The sequence below is a fragment of the Cydia splendana genome, chromosome 4 (assembly GCF_910591565.1).
Source record: "Cydia splendana chromosome 4, ilCydSple1.2, whole genome shotgun sequence".
In the NCBI taxonomy this organism is placed as follows: domain Eukaryota; kingdom Metazoa; phylum Arthropoda; class Insecta; order Lepidoptera; family Tortricidae; genus Cydia; species Cydia splendana.
In genome coordinates this window covers 6,302,278-6,323,765 of record NC_085963.1, presented here as the reverse complement: position 1 = coordinate 6,323,765, position 21,488 = coordinate 6,302,278, and the positions used below count along the sequence as shown (strand labels likewise).

At 36.6% G+C, this 21,488-nt stretch overlaps 1 protein-coding gene across 2 annotated transcripts in view; it reads left to right on the top strand.

Moving 5' to 3' along the window:
- Positions 1 to 21,488, top strand: part of LOC134789746 (cell adhesion molecule Dscam2) — a 214,145-nt gene that overhangs the window by 160,194 nt on the left and 32,463 nt on the right. For both annotated transcript variants that reach the window (XR_010144110.1, XM_063760374.1), the window contains exon 8: positions 17,420 to 17,642. Coding sequence is in view for 1 of the 2 variants with exons in the window: in XM_063760374.1 (XP_063616444.1) it covers positions 17,420 to 17,642 (223 nt within the window). In the remaining variant the exon portion in view is untranslated. The remainder of the gene's footprint in view (positions 1 to 17,419; positions 17,643 to 21,488) is intronic.

Sequence of the window (21,488 nt, the reverse complement as noted above, 5' to 3'; positions counted from 1 at the left end):
CATTTCCATTTTCCTTTTGGTAAAAGTTTTTTGTATCTTATCCAAGTATGTTTATAAAAGAAATATCGTAATACGCTTAGAATTGGTGCATGTATAATATTTTTCACCACACCAGCTCGGAAAGTCTTACTTTGCACTTTAAAAACGGATAGCAAAGTTGCACTTTGCTATCAGTAATTCACATGCGAGGCAAAGTAATCAAATGAAAATGTTGAGTTGTTTTCTTATGTTTGCTGGTAGAATTGACTTTTAAATGATAATTTTAGATGATAAATATTTAATAACATTCATTTGAATTTGATTTTGTTTGATATTTTACATTTAATATTTGCTTCGGGTTGGTTTTTGTGTTTCACTCGGGGGCAAATTTTGTTTAACCCGCGTGCTTTGAAACCCTCGCAACGCTCAAGATTCCATTTTTCGAACCACTCGCTACGCTCGTGGTTCAATTTTGGAATCTTTCGCTTCCTCGGGTATCAATATTAGCACGAGTGGTTAAACAACAATTTTGCCCCCTTGTAAAACAAATAACTATTAGTTATTTCATTACCTGCGTATGCCATGTGGTAGCCGCAAACCCGTGTTATTGCCTATCGAAAGTATCTCCGCCTTGATATCCCTCCGGGGTGCAACAGCCGTTTCGCATTAACTACGCCTCGGGCGAGCCGACCATCTTTTGCTTTCAGCACAACGGTTATTGGATACCCATAAAACTTTCACGTCCAAAGGTTTAGCATGAAAAGATTCAAGAAGTTAAGGAATCTTTTCAAACTTTCCATTTAGAACGCCGACTAAATCGCATTCATTTCCTTATTCAATTTTCTCGCAAAGTTTGTTATTACATTTTCCTTCAATCTCCAATTTCATTCACGAACCTTTTGACATTTTGTCGCTTTCAAAATTATTAGGTTGAGGAAGATGTACCCTCGCAATGAAATGATATGATGTCGCAAAAAACACGCGTTATGTGTCATATTCGAGAGGAGTAAACGAGAACATTCGTGGCGGTGACATAAATAATGTCGTTGGTTATCACACTTATCACCGTAGGGGTTCTCTTATAAGGAAACTAGCGGAGAACTACATTTCTAAGTATAGGTACATAATATATGTATTTGAGTTTTCTAGTTTACTTTTGGCGTAGCTAGTACCCATAATTTAAGCCCGTCTACCAGTTAAATTTCCTTTTACGATATGACTGCTTGATGTTATGTAGCTTATTTGTACTGTGTATTTTGTCTTATTCTTCTTAACTCAAATAAAAACCTAACTTATGAAGGCATTATAATAATTAGTTTTCTCTTTGTGTATCTGAAACAGCTTCATCTGTATATCTAAGTAAAAAATTTGCTCTCGCAAAATAACGATTTTTAGTTTAAGATTGTTTCGTTCTTAGAAATATGATGGTGTATTATTACAATAAAATAGTATTAGTAGTATAAAACCTTTTTTTATTTCAAGTTATCAATAAATACCCATTTTATCAAGCCATTTAAATTCCCAAATAACTGTTATGATGATTTATTAGCTTCGCAAAATCGCTGCTGTCCGTAACTTGAACAAGCGCCATGTCCTCGCCTCGCCCCGAGCGTCATATCATGCCGCTGAGCTCGCTCCCTCGGGAGCCCAGATTGACCAATAACCCGATAGCCAATCTGTTTCGATCTTTGGCGTGTTCAAGGTCTTGGTAGTTTATTTTTATTACCTGTATTATGTTTTGTTGAAGTTCTTGAGGGTTATTACCCTTACCTGGTTTGCAGCAGTTCTGCTGCCCATCATGGCGAATACCTCCCTACCTAAAACTTGGGGCAGGTTCACCCGTACTATTGTGGGAACCTGTCCAAAACCACTAAACAGACACCGCAATCCACTACCAATACAGCTCTTACTAAAAACAAAGAGCAAACGGCCGCCCGTATCTATAGCGAGGACCGTTTGACTCAAATCAATTACTCAATAACACAAAAAAAAAAAAGTTTATTTTTTGCAAGCTCTAGTATGAATATTCAGTTGCATAATTATTTTGCTTCATTACCTAGTCCGATTTGTAATTAAATCTTAAATGTGAGCTATGTTTCGGAAATGTAATGTGATTTTTTTAAGTGTACAACGCAATTGTGACAATTTCATAAGTACAAAAAAACGTATTTGAAAAGAATTGTTTAGTTTATCATTTAGAAGTTTTTTTTATTGGTTATTGTGATCTCAACTTTTAGTGGTTAATGGTTATTATTGATCTTAATGTTCATGTTAAAATTTAAGCTTCAGCTAAAACAAATGATGAGAATTAGACAAAATATTGAATTTAACTAATAAAACAAAACAACATTTTCATTACTTTAATCGAACCGAAACAAAAGTAGGTATAGCAACAAAAATTGAAGTATCAAATGAAATGCTCTTCTCTTAAATATTAACATTATTTCGTGCACAAACTCATTATTTCTGTTATCTAATACGCCAGTAGGAATATTGACGAATTCCTACATTGCTCGTGATATGCCTGAGCAAATTTTTGGCATATCAAGAAATGGCGGCGTTTCATGATACGCCTAGGAATTAATGATCTGACAGATTTTACGATCGGCCGCCGACATATAGTTAGTTACAAAAAAAAGTCTGGTTAGTTATACCGTCATTTGTTATACCTACCATTTACGACTTCATGAGAACAGCTGGACCATTTTAATGATTTTGGGTTTTTTGGATTCGTCTCTACCCCGATTAGGAGAATAGCTATCACGGCAGAGATATGGTTAAACGAGGTTGACTAACAGTGTCTACCTATTTAATAACAAGTATGATAACGTATATTGCCTATTCAGGGGTCAGTCATCTGTAACTAGAAAGTTTCTTTGTCATGAAATTCCACTGCGCAAATACGAGTATGTTAGTGGCTATGACGTCAGAAATTTGACTCTCCTGGGACACTTGAGACCGCTGGAGCTTGTAACTTGTTTGAATCGCGGCGCGAGGCCATATCCATCACATATCGCTGAGTGGAGTCCCGCGAGGCTTGTCAACTTTGTGTGGCCAACGGTTTAGCGATCAGATCTACACAAACGGCGCGATTCGGGAAATGAATTAAACAGTCACTAGATATGAAAGATGAAAGATTTATTACAACACTATTAAATAAATATAAAACATTAATTTAGCTTAAAAATAATAATACAAACTATCTAAACTAAATAAACTTAAAATAAAAAGCCTATAAATAAAAAACGTCCCCCAAGTCACTGCCGATGGGCAGTGTGCCCAGAAGGCTGGCCGCATTGCCACGTTGTATGGCAATACTAACGCGTTGAGCAAAATACTGGCCAGCCCTCTGGTCCCCTGCGGCATCTATAAGGCGCTCCGCTAAGGCCAATTGTAGTTCATATGTATCCTGAAATGTTTCGGCGCGATTCGGGAAATGAATTAGACATTCACTAGATATGAAATAGTAAAGATATGTGACATTCCACGGCAAAAGGTACCTTATGGCGGCTGGCGCTTATACGCTATTATTAACGCCGCTCCAACATTCAGCCGGGGCAATGGTACCTTTTGCCGTGGAACGTTACATATCGTTACTATATCTAGTGAATGTATAATTCATTTCCCGAATCGCGCCGAAACATTTCAGCATACATATGAACTACAATAGTGGATTTATAATTCGATACTAAACTTAGCTCCTCGTACCTATTTATTTTCTGCTTTGGCCTTTCCTTGATTGGATCTTTGTAATCGAACCCGAAGTCATTGCGGAATGAAAAAGTCATAGAATGTATTAGTTCTTTTATATTATATTCTACGACTCTTACGACTCTTATCTTTCCGCACAGACTCTATCGGTATTTGACGGACATATTCTAAATTGTAGGGTGTCCATACTGTCCATGCATGTCGTAAATAAATTAAATCTTTTCTTATATATTAGAAAACAACGCGGGGACAAAACAGTTGTACTGAATCCGCAGGATTGATCCTGCTCACGTCTCCTGAATCACCCCCTGTATTTATAGGGAAGAATTCAGAAGATAACTATTATACGCATTTCACAATGCGTTGGAAAACAATTAGAGATGCACCGGATATTCGGTTACTATCCGGTATCCGGCCTATCCGGATAGTGACCTACTATCCGGCCGGATACCGGATAGTAACATAGCTTGATTTCGGAGTAAACTAATTGGATTTAAGAAACAGTCTTGATCATAATCGTACTTGTTTATTATTTTAAAACAATTTAAACGTTCCACTGACTTGCACGCGCACTCATTTCGAACCTAGAAATGTGTCCGCGCGAACGTTCACTAGGAAACAGGTCAAACCTTCAGAATGCGCACCTGAAAAACCGAAATGTAGGTATAGTACCACTGGCCGAATATCCGGCCAAACAACTATCCGTTGCATCTCTAAAAACAATTGCAGGGTTAAATAATTAAAATATCGTTTACTCTTGGCAAAATGACATTTTTAAAATACTAAATTGAAATCAACATAATTAACTACTTATACTATGTAGCATGCGTTTATAAGCCATCAAGATTCTGAAGCATGATGGATTATAGGGAGATCAGTAGTCTTTCTTCTTGACCTGTCTCTAAGACGTAGTCACGCTGCCGTGTTAGCGACATCGTAGCGACCCTCGTAATGAAGTTGGAAAGGATACTAAACGGTTCAGCAAACATGAAATACTAAGTTTATACTGGCCTTTATTTAATTTTCACCTTTATTTGCCCAGTACCTACATAATTTTACTCAGCTTGTCGACTACATCTTAATTTCAATATTACGAGAAGTCTTGCATTTAAAGTAATTTGCCTTTTTTCATTTGAAATTTCTGACAAATACGGTTTAAGTCTATTCATATCAAGAATAAATTAAATACGACTTTAGACACTGGAATTACATCGTAATAAAAAAAGTTTTAAAAACTCTGATTACTAGAATATGTAGTGTAATATCCTGTCACTCCTTGTAGCACTTGGTCTATCATTTGGAAAATTAAATTACCTAATAATAATTATAAACGACAGAGCTCGAAAGACTCTCTCTCTCGGGAAGTTTTAAACTGAGACACGAATAATACCCCAGTGCTCCTGAGGAGTTCTGTTACCCAGGTCATGTGGGTGGGACAGAATTACCTGCCTCTGGCTTCACTTAGCCGGCCGTCCAGAATAGAGTCGCGAGAGCTGCGTTCTCGAGGGTAGATGTGGAAACATGAGTGAGGCGTGTTGGCCATGTGTTTAAAGTCCAGTGACACCTCTCTGCCCTCAGCCCTCACACCGGTGTTGCTCTTGAGTCTTGACTCTTGAGCCATCTTAGATGTACTAGCTTTATTCACAGGCGGGTCACCGTCTGCCGGAAATAAAATTGTATACCTACCATTTATTGTGACATTATGTTTATGTGACTTTTATTTGTTAACTAAAAACAATACACTTCCATCTTCATTTGTCAGGAAAAGGCCTATTAAATGGCATAAAAACAGCCTATTCGTATTCAGATCTCTTAAAAGCACCAAGGGATGCGAAGTTCACAGTTGTGAAGTTGTTTGCTTACATTTAAATCCCTTGCCGGTACTGCCGCGTACGCTCCGGGCATTCCTAGTGGGATCGTAAGAACCAATAGCCCCACTTACGTTCTCTTTCTGCATACTGATAAGCGTTTTCAAGGTGTAATTCTTAAGTGTTTTGTTTTAATCGAAACAAGGGATATTTAATTAAGACAAAGCTCGAAAAACATTAAATCTCAATAAGAAACATCAAAATAAATTTGATAGGAGTGGCCAATTACTATGTAATAGTGGCCAATAACTATAGCAGTAGGGTGACTGCTATGCTATAGTGCGAAATAGATACTTACACGAAAATTAATATGAAAACAATATCACATTTAGAAAATTTATATTTTCCATAAACGCCGACAAAATCCGTTCGCCGTGGAAATTACTCAACAAGTAAACAACCACCAAAAACAAATCGGACAATAATAAACCTTATATCGATGCAATAAAGACTGTAGTTACAGACACAGGGCAATAAGTGGATCCTTAATTAAAATGTTGTTAAGGAAAATATCAAGTTTTGCTAGAAACAAATTCAATTTTGCTAATTAAATTTTATTTCAATTTGCGGAATTCTTAATATTTTTCATTTTGAATTAAAAAACTGAGAAGCGTTTGCAATTGCTCTGTATAAATGAAATAAATGTGTAGAAACGTAAGGGAGTGTGCGAGGCATCCACGCAAATTTCCTGGAAGCTTAATTTCGAATGCACATAATAAGAAATACATGAGACAAAATTGTTTTCTGAGATAATTTATGATTTTTAAGTTGAAGCTCACTGTGATACATCTGCAGAGTTCAGAATTCAGTACATTTAAATACTCTTGGATTTAAAGTCCTTCGTTATTTCATATTTTTAATTAATTAAGTGCTTTTTTTTCAACATTTTTCAATGTCATAAACTGTTAATGGATTTTGTTTATTAACGTTGAACTATACAAAACTGGTGCCAAATTCGACATGTATAACTGTCAGATTTCGCGTCCACGTCAAATCAACTGTTGATTTTATTGCATGTTGATTCTATCAAGTGTTGACTCGATCAACTGTGGATAAAATCATTTGGTACAACCAAAACTCAACTCTAAACGTGGTTTGGTTTGGTTTTCACCTAACTGTGGATTGCTAATGTCAAATTTTGACATTGTACGTATTCAAGAATTTAGATTTTTCCCACATCAACGGGAGATCAAGATCAACACGATATGTCAAACGTCGCTTGTCGAATAGGGGTCCTGACCTTTCATCAATCGACCACTTGCTGTAGTGTCAAGTTTAAAACCTAAATGTAGACTTTACGACATAACTTTCACATATGCGAAAAAATATATCTCCTCGCGTAGGTATCTAATAAAAAATATATTTCTCGAGCCATACGAGTACATTTCTCGCTTCGATGACATTTCGGAACGGTTCACAATAACCGTTAACAAGAAATTGTCACGCCCATTGAGACGGTCTGTATTTAAAATTGAGTTGCCTTCGACTCGTGGACAGAACATATCCCCCTCGTAAACCTGATCGACCCCCACTTTATTACACGGTTTTATTACCGGATAGCTTCGCACACGACTTTGTCTACTTTGTAAACAAAGAAGAGATGTAGATTGGTTTTAAGAAAAGGCAGCTGAAAGAAATACAACGTCTTAAAGAGAACGAAAGTCAACTTGTGAGATTAGTTCATCGAATTTTACATAAAGTTTTTTTATTATTAAACCGTAGTATTGACTATTATAAGAACTTTACACAGGAAAAAAAAACTCAATCGCCATTTACTTTTTACATACCTACATGGTATATAGACAGACACAGCATACTCCCAGTAAAACAGTAATATTTCTCTTAGTTTTTACAGCTCATATTCTCCGGGTTTTCTCCTAATCGCCTTGGCCGTTACCGAGCCTTTTACAAAGTAACACATATGTAGGATATATTTTACTGTTTTTTTACGGAGGTACTTTTGAACCAACGATTGTAAAATCCGCTTACTTTTCTGTTTGCTTGTGTATTGTTTGACCGACACCTAATCACATTTGTATGAGCTTAGGTATCTATCAATTAAATTTAGCTTTGTGTGTATAAAATGAGACTGATAAACGAGGACTATCGCAAAGTAGAACAGGTAATAAAATTACAAAATAGGGCAGTCAGTCTATTAATATTTGTGTACCTAATAAACTTTTCTTTTAGTTTAGAGAATTTATTGTGACTCCTTAAATTAAAGTAACTGAGACTTGAAATTGATATAGTGGCTTTTCTTTAAATAATGTAATTGCATGTTCTATGGTATTTATGTCTTGTTGTTTATAGTTAATGGATAGACAAGTTTTCATAACCATTTTTGATACTTTTTTTGCTAATGCCGCACTTCTTGTAAACATCATTTTATGATTAAATACACACTAACGACCCGCTCCCGACTTCGCACGAGTTACACAAAACCTTTAACAAATTATACACCTAAACCTTCATTAAGAATCACTCTATTGATAGGTGAAAACCGGTTCAATAGTTTTTGAGTTTATCGCGAACATACATACATACATACAAACAGACTGACGCGGCGGGGGACTTTCTTTATAAAGCGTATAGAGTGATTATATGCATTAAGCACCTATTTCTAGTTCTGGACGCAGATCGATAACTTACATAGTTTATCAAGTTTCCAAGAGCTATGTCAGCACGATGCCTCAAATTGGCAGTAAAACGTAGAGAAAATGCACCCTTTGTGAAACTGAGCTCACTTGATGCCTAACCCCGGCGTTGCGAGAAATTGCTGCACTCTTTTGTTATACAACCCCTATTTTTAACCCTTGACGGGAGAGGTCTGTGCATGTACGGTGTCTATATCCCTCTGCCCGAGAAGCGATACTATACAGTGGAAACTGGATAAGTGGAACCTGGGTTAGTGGAAAACCTCTTTAAGTGGACCCAAGTTCTCGGTTCCAGTCCCTTGGCAACGAATTACCTCTATAAGTGGAATTTTGGGACCTCTATAAGCGAAATCCATTTATTCGAAAATTTCTTATTTTTACCTCTGTAACTGGAAGCAGTCGTCTCCGAAACCTCTATGAGTGGAATAGCTCGGCGTTATAAAATTTGTATTTTTAATAAACCGTCACAAGGAGGGTATAAGTTTCGTTAACATTATGGTTCGTGTTTTAACTACGTATTTTGTATGAGATCACACATCGTTCAGTTTTTTTGCATTAAAGTACAATCGGTACATTGATTTATTTAACCATACTGGTTTCTCTTGCATAAATAAATATTAGGAGTGATTTTGTTTTTGTAATTTTGAAAATTGTATACGAGTAGGTACTGTGGATTATTTACAGTATTGCTTTTTTTGAAGTCAGGATTACATACCTATTTTTGTTAATACATACATATCTACATACATATTTAATAAAAGATGCTTATTTAAGTCTTGATCATACCATACGTGACCTCTATAAGCGACATTACTAGCATCCACAACCTCTGTTAGCGAGAGCCTCTGTAAGTGAGAAAACGTATTATTTGAACCTGGTTAAGTGGAAAACTGGATAAATGGAAAACCTGGATAAGCGGAACTAAACAGCCGGTCCCTTGCGATTCCACTTATCCAGTTTCCACTGTATATAGAAGCTTCACTTGAGACGAAGATATACGAGTACATCAGGAAGCGTATCTAATTGTAATAACAGGTTATGAAACTTATGAATTTGAATTGGATTTGTTATAGATGTGATCTGTCAATTTCAAAAGTGATATTTCTTCAACCAGAAATGTCACTTTTAACACTGACAGATCACATCTATAACATATCCTGATCAAATTTATAAGGTGCTATTACAATCATTGACGACCGGTCTGGCCTAGTGGGTACTGACCCTACCTAAGAACCCGATGGTCCCGGGTTCGAATCCTGGTAAGGGCATTTATTTGTATGATGATACAGATATTTGTTCCTGAGTCATGGTTGTTTTCTATGTATTTAAGTATTTATATGTTATGTGATTGATTATGTGTCTGAGTACCCACAACACAAGCCTTCTTGAGCTTGCCGTGGGGCTTAGTCAATTTGTGTAAAAATGTCCTTTCTTATAAAATTCCTTATTCATAAAAAAAAAACAACAAATTATTGCGCTTAGCTATGTCTTCAAAATCTGCAATCATCTACATAGGGCAGTTTGCAAGTGTTTTATTATTATTAGTTGTTATTAGACTTATTAGAACAACTGATCAGATTAACTGTCGATCGATGCATCGACCTGCTAATAATATAATTACAAACTCACTTTCTAATTTTTATCTCTAATAGTATCATGAAACTATGCGTATACAAGAAAACTCTACCAACGAAAAAAGGCAATTTAACGACAGTTTAATAATTGTAACAAATATTTAAAATCAAAGACTAAATAAAAAACCGGAGGGTAAAGTGCGAGTCGGACGCGGCTATCGAGGGATCCGCACTTTTTAGTGTTTGTTGTTATAGCGGCAACAGAAATAGATCATCTGTGAAAATTTCACTGTCTAGCTATTACCGTTCATGAGATACAGCCTATTGACAGACAGACGGACAGACGGACAGTAGAGTCTTAGGACAGGGTCCAGGGAGTCTAGGGTCCCGTTTTTACCCTTTGGGTACGGAACCCTAAAAAAACATTGTTTTTGTCTTTACATTCTACCAACCTATGACGTAAGGCTTCGAGCAACACGGAAGGGAGGCAGCATTCGCACTATTTCCCCTCTGCCGAGGTACAAGATTTGCGCGTCAATCTAATCTAGCGCGGGTAATAAAACTAGTTGCACTTGGATTTTTCACTAGACCGAGTCCAGACGCGCGCGTGAACACTGCTGCACAAAAATGCCTGTTTGCTCGGTTTTTTGTTATAAAAAGAGGTCGGGGACATCAAATTTACAAAAAGACAGTGTTACATTTCACATGTAATATTTTTTTTACATATCATACGTTTAATTACATTCAAACACAATTATTATATTTTAGTCTCATGTAATTGTTGGATTTATCGATTTTGCTCGCTCAGTACAAATTGCGGATCGGTCGAGCGACAAATCCGACTTCTCATCTCTCAGAATACAATAACATACTTCAACCAAAAAGAATAGATAGTATAGAGGGGTCCTGTCATTGTAAATTTTGTAGTCACTGTAAATTTACTGCCATCTATCGACACACGACTAAAACTCAAAATGAAAACGTATAAAGTTATCAAAACATGTATATATATGGATAAATGATTTTATTATTTTTATATCATTTTGATCCATGTTCATTCACTGATATCTATGTGTTAAAATTGTTAAATATGAAACGGTGTCGTCACGCCATCTAGCCGAGGATAGGCTAAAGGTGTGTGCGCCATCTATTCGAGAATGACTTTTGCTTCAATTCCGAGGCACGTTTTTTCCTTAGACTTTATTCGTCTTATACGAAGTTACATATGTCTTTGCTTCAACGAAAATGTGTTAGTGTGCGTGTTGTGACACTTGTCACTCGTACGTACACAAAAAGAGATCGAGGTTTGCTGATTTGTCTTTGACGTGTGTCAATTTCTATGTATTACAGATTGGATTTTGTATGTAAGTGTGTGAGAAGTGCGACTGTGTGCACCTTTCCCCCCGCGAAAAATGGCAGAAAGATTTGTACGGTGAGATATCGCTTGGGCCCCTCCCTTCCGATATGTCGGAAGCCGGTGTTGCTCGAAGACGTAAGGAGAAGGCTTAAGACAGGTTCGAAATTAAATTATCCCACAGGCCTCCGATGTAGGTACATACTCGTGCATAGATAAAGCCGCCTAAATGCAAATAAAGGAATTTGCATTTTAAATTGTACAATGAGTAAAATAAGCTCATGACTTTTAAAAGTTTTTTACTAACGGCCCGATTCGAACTATACTAATAAGTAGTCACAGCGATACGATACCGATCTGTCAGTGTCAATGTGACGTTTTTTGGTTGAAGAAATGTCACTTTTGACACTGACTGACCGGTATCGTATCGCTGTGACTTCTTATAAGCATTGTTCGAATCGAGCCGCGGGGATGTATTAGGTAAACTAGTGGAGAAGGAATTTGATGTTTAAGTGAGTAACGGATTTACATTTTTTCGAACATAGTTCATACAAGCTAGTTTGGATCGCTCTTAAATTTTATTACGAAAGGAATGAGTTGTAACCGAGGCAAATGCCTAGTATCAGTAATCACTGTTTTAATCGAGCTGAAGAAACAAAGACTAGACTACAAACGTTCCGTGACCAGCGTGACCAGCGTCCGTTAGGACAGTGACTCTGGGCATGGTATAATAATATACTCCGCCTGGTACTCTCTTCCGACCACGTGACTGACACAAGCCTACGTCATCATGCGACAGCGTATATAATAGTATGCAATGGCGCTATACAAAGTGGCAATGTTATTGTGACGTAGGCTTGTGTCACTCTGGGAAGAGAAGACCATGTTTTATTAGACTATGACTCTGGGTGAATTTCTCCCCTCCAAAATATTCCTTGTCTATTGTACAATATGTTCCAAGTTTTTAGTAATTTAGCTTTTCAATTTCAAAATATATTTACCTAAGTAAACAATCCTTGGGACGGCCATTTGTTATTCAAATTGGTAAAGCTTACAAACCGAAAAAGGTTTTGCTTGTCCTAAAATATACAACTTGCCAAAAAATAACTGCCACGCTGTTAAACGTGTTTGTGATTTAGAAAGGTTGTCAGGATTCAGTTTAGCGTTCTCTCACAATTTTCCACACTTAAATACAACACACGAATACCATTTCAAAACTGACAACACCGAATTTGACGCAGAGGCCTTACCGCGAACTACGTTTGACATGTTGTCTCTCTGTGGTAAATTCGTACGTAAGTGTGACAGGGAGGCAACACGTCGAACGTGATTCGTGGTAGGACCTCAGTTTACATTCAATTACGTCTTGAGGTTATATTCCCAGGTCTAGAATGACGACCGACCTATACAAAAGGGAAACAATCACGTTTATGAACATTTCATAAGTGCGAAAGAGGCAGACTTACCAATAAAAAAAAACGTGGCCGCTAGCGACCGCTCTCGTCTAAAGTGGCGCTGGAACGTACTTCAAACTCGGTTAGCAAATACCCTCTCAGCAAATTTACCTTTTCTTAATACCAAAATCGCATAATCTGACAGATGGATTTACCCGAGTTTGAAGTTAAGCGACTCAATTTACGCAATTACATTGTTTTTAAATTCAATACTTTCAGTGAAGCTTGACATTTGAACAAAGCTTATAAGAAGTCACAGCGGAACGATACCGATCTGTCAGCGACATTCATTCAACCAAAAAGACGTCACTTTTGCCACTGAAAGATCGGTATCCTACGGTTGTGACTTCTTATGAGCATTGTTCGAATCGGGCCGATAGATTTATACATTAGGTAACGCGACTTCTATTCACGAATGTAATCGGCTCGTAAAAAATAGTCATATAAATGGTAAGAGAGCTTTTCAACTGCATTTAAAATATTAAAATAAGTAGGTTCCCAAATAATAATTGATACGACATGACACGATTAATTACTCGTATTAATGCAATATGACGTGCACAATCGAAAAATGTGTTGTGTATTATCGAATAATTACTTTATCTGTTACTCACACACATTTCAGAATTTCCAGACAAAGAGAATTGAGACTACACCGCAAAATAAAATGGCCAAGTTTTGAGCAAAACCAACAATAAAATTACAAATTGCATGCCACGGTAACATGTAGGTGCAATCAACGGTAGTGCATCATTTTAGGAGTCTGCGGTTATAACATATAAATGAACCCGTTTAACGAATCTACACGGGTTATGACTGTCTTTTTACAAACTTTTATTTATCTTACAATGTATACATGTAACTTGTATCAAAAAAATGTTATAAAATTTTTGACCACTAAGGTACCTGATTACCTGACCCATGTAAGGACCAGTGCCTATAACAAAGCCCACTTTTTAAATATTAGATCCTTTTATGAAAATGGTTAATGTTAATATTAAACATTGTTTCCTAAGCCAAAGCTACTATTAATTACGTCAATGATTAAATGAATAATTTAATTAATTTAGTTGTTTTTTCCTTAATTTCATAGTTCTATTTTGTGTCTAGAAATAAATAAGGTGGGTCTTACATGGGTCTGGTACCGTTACCTTAGTTGGTATCTGTAGGTGAGTCTCTGACAGTGTCTGACATATACGAGTACGCTAACGTCTACGTATGTAATTTACTTTCTATACATCTCGCTCGCACTAAAATGCGAGTACCTACGAGCGAGATGCATAGTAAGTACCTACATAGGTTATGTTCTCGATAGCGTTTATGATAGTGCCAAACTGATGGTAGCCACACTGATTGAACTAAAATTTGGAATTGTTTTACGTAATATTTTATAAGTAGGCACCAGGGATGTTACGGATGCAGAATTTTGGACATCCGCAGATGCGGATATTTATAGGCTCACATCCGCGGATGCGGACTTGATCGACATCCGCATCCGCATTAAGCTCCGCATCGATTGCAATGCGGACGTTCCGCGGTTGCGGATGCGGATGCGAATATTCGCAACATCCCTGGTAAGTACTGTACCCGCTACCTGAACACAGTAGACGCGGCGCGCCTCACCGTGGGTTCGACCCACACAAATCGGTAAATAATTAAATGATGGAACTCTTAAACGTAACTATACCTTGTTCTTTTTATTTTGCTCGTTTACTCGGGCTGCGTCTGACATCAAAGGCAGAATTATGCTCCATAATTACTTTGAATTAGACCCATCGCTTCAAACGTAAGAGAAATACTCTTTCAAAGGAATTTAACTGGCAAAATTATTCCTTTGGGCCCGATCACCTGGTGCAAATACTTAGTTCATTGATCGTTAATATTTTTATCGAAAATATCGTATTGTAAGAGTTTTCGTGATCATGTTAATCGTTCTTATACAGTTTGAATATTTCCTAGTTGGTCATTCTATTATTTATATGTACTTAGTTGAAGAAAACTTAGTCGTTAAACGAGTCGCTCAAAAGTTTACATAATGGCCACGACCACCCTGTCAAGAGTGTCAAGAGTGTAACGAAGAAGAAGGGGTTGAAGAAAAATGATTTGCACGGATGAATCAAATGTTAGCTAATGGCTTGACCTTATAGTTACTTTCTACATTTTAATTTCTAAGTTATCCTAAGTTTCCTAGTTGTTAAATTAAATCTAAAAAAATTGATTTCAAAGTTAATATTATTATACATTCTGTCAATTTTAACAAACCGTTGATAATAGTTTGTCCCTATCCGTCATTTCGACATTTCTAATTACAGTGGAACCTGGATAATTGCAAACTCAAGGGACCGGTCATTTTTTGTCAATTAACCAGGTTTTTCATTTAAGCAGGTCATGTCAAATAACGAGGTTCAGAAAATCGTTGTGCCAATTATAGAGGTTTTCATTAATAGAGGTTGCGTTCTGACAAATTTCTTTTATGGAGGTGCAAATAACCATTGAAAGTAGATTTACATGCTTACGTTCTGGGTTTCTGGTCTATATATTGCTTCTGTCTATACTTGCACTTTTACACTACATTAATTACTACTTTATTTTCTTATCATTTGGGTTTAAAAAATTCCCTTGAATTGTAGAAGAAAGTTTTATTAGAATGTAAAAAGCATACTTTGTTTTTGATTTAATCAAAACTATTTCACCTACTACAGGCGGATGTGATAAATACCCAATAAATAAATTAAATTCTGGATGAAGATATAAATAAAATTATCACTGCTATTAAAATATTGTTTCTGCTGTCTACAACTACATTATTTCAATTACAGAGATAATAAGTAAGACTCGTTTCAATAATAGAGTAAAAAGAAGAGCAAAAATAACGGATTTTTTAGCACAGTGTCAATTGTAGAGGTCTTAGTTGCGATGTGGTCAATTACAGAGGCAAAATTACGAAAAGCACTAAAATCTAAATTGCACTTATAGAGGTTCCAAAATTTCAATTATAGAGGCCTTTTGGTCTCAAGGGACCGGGACCGGACTTTTGGTTGCAATTATTGAGGTTTTCCATTTATCCAGGTGCCAATTAAACAGGTTTCACTGTATTAAAAAGAGACAAAAAAGTTCGTTTCGCTTCAGTATTTGCGCGAAGTGACATGTCACGCATTTTTCCCCCTAATCCCGGCGGCGTGTTTGTCCCGCTAATGAAGGCGCGCGTGCCGTTCCTGGGATACCGATGGACTGTCGTTTACTCGAATATAATTTTATTTTTCCTTTAGCTAAGAACTCGTGTGCACAGTCGCCTAAGAAAAGGGACTTATTATTAACGTTTTTTATATACAAAATCTGTGAAAATGTTAACTGCCTAGCTATCATGGTTCATGAGATACAGCCTGGTAACATACAGACAGACAGCGGAGTCTTAGTAATAGGGTCCCGTTTTTACCCTTTGGGTACGGCACCCTAAAAAACACTGCTTAAACAGGAGCTTCTAATCGTTTTGACACTTGTGTCCTATCCTGTTATTGCACATCTTTACGCCAGCATCCCTAGTTTTGAAATCGTATGATACGATATGTTCACCTTACCGCCGCACCGTAGCCGTGCCGACACTGATAAATAAGATAAGAATATGTCTCTAGCTAGGCACATTAACTTTATTACCAAAACACGTGTAACTTAAGGATACATGCCTACATTTTATTTCCGACTGCTGACAACATTGCCACTCCGTAATATTGCTGGCAGCACTATGAAGCGGTTATGTTATAAGTTATGAACGCTATACCGCGTGTCTAGATCTTGAGGGAGAATGAGGGAGTTGATTGATTCATTTGTGACTCGACGTAAATTTATATGTGTATTAAAATATTGGTTATTAATTTTTCTTCTACAGCGAATGTACACTCGCTCTGTTTTTAATAACTGCGGGCCAGCCAGCGACATTATATACCTACTGGTTAAGGATGACTCGATAACGTGAGTCATCCTTTATGCGGTTCGTCGGATGCATTGCCGCCGTGCTTTAAATGTATTTCATATAAAATCATACCATTAGGTAATAAGTGTCGCCGCGGCGACATTTATTACCGCCGCAATCGACCGCGACTTACATTAAGCTTACTGTCACTATTCGAACGGTGCCTTTAATAAAAGAGACGACACTTGCCAGGCTTCCGCCATTCGAGAAGGAAGACGGTTCTTGAGTATAATGAAAGGATGTGGTGTAGTGTGTTTTGTTCATTTACTTATAGGTACTTATTCTTTATTGTAAACCGAGGCAGAACTACGAAATTGGATTTCAAGCTTCAAGTCAAGAGGTGCTTTTGCCTCATAACGCGATTTTTCATTCCCAATTAGGTATTTTACAAGAAACCTTATTTTAAGAGCTTTTAAACATTGCAACGTTCGATTTGCTCGTATTGACATCAGCATAAATATTATAAATAAATAAATTACTTATGTAAACTAAATTAAAATGCATTGTAACAAAAACAAAAAGTCTATTATTTTGTACTAAAATATTGAAATACTCCTTGCTCGCTCGATGTCTGCTATATTTACTAACTGTGCATTATCGCATGCTAGCGACGAGCATATTTCATTTGTTAAAACGTATGAGCGTATGACGTGAACCTACTGTACGAGCTAACTCGCACTGACGCGTAACTAATTGTTCGAGAGTGCAACGCGCTGCAGCGCTATAATACGGTTTAACTGAATTGGGTTGAATGGAGGCTCTGCAGACTAAGCTAAATTGCTGTAATGATTTTTCTTACAATAATATCCACACTATCATTTCACCAATAATGTAGCTATTATTCCTTGTTCACAGCTGGTACCGAGAAAGCGCCGGTGGAGTGCTAAGAGAGCTCCGCGACGGCGAGGCCGGCGGGCGCTACACGCGCTCGCACGACGCGCTGGGCGTGCGCCGCGCCGACGTCCAAGATGGCGGCCGGTGGGCGTGCCGCGCGGCCAATGCGCACGGTCACATCACGCTGCGGCTGCAGCTCAATGTGCGCGCTCATCTCACGACGCACGTGCAGCCACACACGCAGGTGAGAATTAAACCGTTGTGAGCGCTACAGGAGGACGGCCTAGAATCTCTACTCACACAAATACGTTGCACAGCCCGTCAGTTAAAATGAGACGCATGAGCAGCCACTTCTACCTTCTCCTAGACTGTAAGTACCTAGACCCTCCAGGTGCATGTTCGGTTTGCGAAGAACAGCCAATCTATGATTGTTTATATATAATAAATAAATAAATAATAAATATTATAGGACATTCTTACACAGATTGACTAAGTCCCACAGTAAGCTCAAGAAGGCTTGTGTTGTGGGTACTCAATCAACGGTATATATAATATATAAATATGTACTTAAATACATAGAAAACAACCATGACTCAGGAACAAATATCTGTGTCATCACACAAATAAATGCCCTTACTGGGATTCGAACCCATGACCATCGGCTTCACAGGCAGGGTCACTACCCACTAGGCCAGACTGGTCGTCAAATATATATATATGTAGTTTGTTTTAATTTATGGTGCTCCTAAATACACTGGCGGTTATATAACGTCATGTAACATCGTGTGACAGGGACAACATAATACATAATATAACACTATCGATACGTTCAGGCTATGTCACATGATGATAAAGTCATTAATTATTATGTTATAACTCCTAGTGTAGAAGCACCATTACATATTTGACATTTGTAAAAGAAATTGTCCGCCTTATGGTCTTACAGTTCATAAATGTGACTGTCCTATTTCAAAATTGTTTATACATATGTAACATTTACGAGTAAGCTACTCAGTGCATTCTTTATTCAGCACATTTCAGCACAAATAATGCAGACTGCACACAACCTGCATTATTTGTAAAGTTTCCTATGATACATTTTGGACGAACCGAATTTAACCGAGCAGTCTGTGTTGTCACATTTTGTGTCACTGTAAGCTAAAAGCATGTCTCCCGGACACTTTCATGATTCAACTAGGTCTCTTGAGAACAGAAATATCGCAAAGGAATAAGTGGATTGTATTGTATAGATACCTACCTATTATAAATTTACACTTTCACTGACAGTTATTAATTAGGTACTTTAATTGTTTATTAATACAAAATAATGAAATTGTATGATATTCCACGTATTTTCGTATGTACTAGTTACTTTGTCTTATCTTCGTATCTACCGTTACTTTATGATTTAACAATGTTTTATTCATAAAGGAATTTAATTATATATTGCACGAAAGGTTCATATAGGAGATTAGGGTAACTGAATGAAAATACGGATTAATGGATTGTTTCCATTACGAAATTCCAATTATTATACCCACATAATTTTAAATGAGTAAAGTAAGAATGAGAACATCGGGTTTTAACTCATTAAAATGTATTTTGTAATGAAATATTAATTATCAATTTTGCCGGAACAAATCCTTCATCAACGCAATTTGCGTAATTTATATATAAAGTAAGTAGGTAAGTCACATTCACATAACAATCTAATAACACTCATGAATAAAAGGATTCGCGTACAAAACGAGCAAAGTTACAACACAACTTAATAAAATTCTATCCCCTGCATCCTAAAGTGAAATATATAAAAGTAAGTTTATATTGCTTTGAAGTCAACATAGCGACGAAATAAGATAAGGGAACAATATTGCTTTCGGCATTAGTAAGAGATCGTTATTTGAATAGGTATTTTTTTCGTAATTTGGAGATAAAATCTTGCTTTAGGCAAGGTATTGCTTTAGAAATAGAAACATAAGTAGGTGAATAATAAATGCTTTATTAAATTCCTAGTAATTTGAATATATTTTTGTAATTCGGAGATAAAATCTTAGTTTGCACAAGCTATTTGTTTAGGAAAATAAATACATAATATTGCTTTAAATACTGACTGGAGATATCATATATTTCATTTTTTTAAGCCTTAATTTGATTTATTGTCTCGAGTGTGATTAAGAACAAAAGAAACATAATAATAAATTGCGTAAAAACATGTTTACTAGTCCCATTATTACAAATAATAAAGAACCTTACTCATTATCTGACCGTGAGTCGTATTAAATATGTTTTGTTTGCATGCATAGCGGTTGCTTTAAATTGAAGTAAAATAAAAACATGTGCTCGCACAACGCTTTTATATGAAATAATGTAGAGTTAGACCGTAAAAAGTCTGCAGCGATTTTGATAGCCCACGCAGTGCAAGTGTCATTTTAAGCGTCAAACTTCTATGAAACTATGACGTATAAATACCACTTACACTGCGCGGGCTATTAAATCCGCTGCAGACTTTTATTGGTACGACTATGTATGATGTTGTTAAAAGCCTTAAAATACCTATTATAAAATAATATCTGCAGTGGTTTAACTTTAGTAATAACTAATTAAAAGAAATAAAATCACCTATTTCTCATACTATCAAAACGTATAGTCACCTGCAATGTTACTCTTCGAAGGCCGCAAAAATATGTGACACGCAGGACACGCTCTTATGGCTCTACTTATAAGATCGTGTCAGATATTTTTACGGCCTTCATTGTGTTACATATTATTGCCAGTGACTGTACAACGAAAATATAACTTTTTGCGAAATGAAGGGTGCGGAAGGTCGCTGTAAGCAAACGTCCCCAGGGGTAACTAATTTGCCCTTCCGACCCGTCCGGGCGGCCCCGGATGGGTCAAACGATAATATATTTTCGTTCCTTACTCATGTATTCGTCGTGAATTGTGTTATTATGACTGGATTAGCCGGTAACGTGACTCCAGGGACTTGTAATGGCTTTTTACTAATATAACTTTAAGTGGCTTCGTGCACTCTTGTGTAAAGGGTTCTAAAGGGCTATTACAAAAATATATGTAAACGTATATTATGTTCAAACGTAATGTGGCATGATAAATCGTGATATACGGTTTTGATTAATGCATGGGCGTAGCAAAACCGATTTCAGTTGTGGCCCGGGTGACATAAACTACATTTAAAATCGACTGTAAATAGTTAGCAACTACTTACCTACATATTTTTATAAGCCATCAAACCATTTAATCACTTGTCGTTTATGACACTGCTAGCAACTAAGCTTCCTACATTCCATGGCCTACCTTACCTTGTTTGGGGTTCAATACAATTTGGTGGCCAACTATTTACAACACGGTTGGAAACTACTAACGGGCCGATTCGAACTTTAAAATACGTCAGTTAGGTCTAGAAACGATATGGATTAGATATGTCAGTGTCAAATTTTAATGTAACGTTTCTTCAAACAAAAACGTCACGTTTGACGCTGACACATTTAATCCATATCGTTTCTAGATCTATTAATTGACGTATCTTAAAGTTCGAATCGGGCAGTAAGTCGCAATATTTTGTTAGAAAATACGAAAGCCTCCTTGTCGACCGTGTAGTAATCGCTTATATCATTAAATATTATGTATGTGTGCGTCATATGTATGCACTGCAATTAAATATAAACCCCAAAAACAATAGAGCACGACCAAACTAGATGTGTTTTAAAATAAATTGTCGCGTTTTTTCATTTGGCGGTAAAAGCTGCGGTTTATGACGTCATAGAACGCTTGCACAGGATTATCCTGCAAAAAACGGATGACCTATATAGATGACATTAGCTTAAAAGTAACTTTAATGTATATCCATTGACAAAAGTAAGTAGGTATGTTTTTAGCAACTATTATTTTTTCGCTTAGTGATGATTTCCGTAGCCATCAGTTTAAGTTCTTTAATATAATATTTAGATATGACTTATGTTTAGCCATTAATAAATAATTATATTTTTACGGGTATCAAGCGGTTTGTAGTTGTAGCCAAAAATGGACGATTAGCGATAACAAAACGGCCAGATTAGACTTTATTTACTTT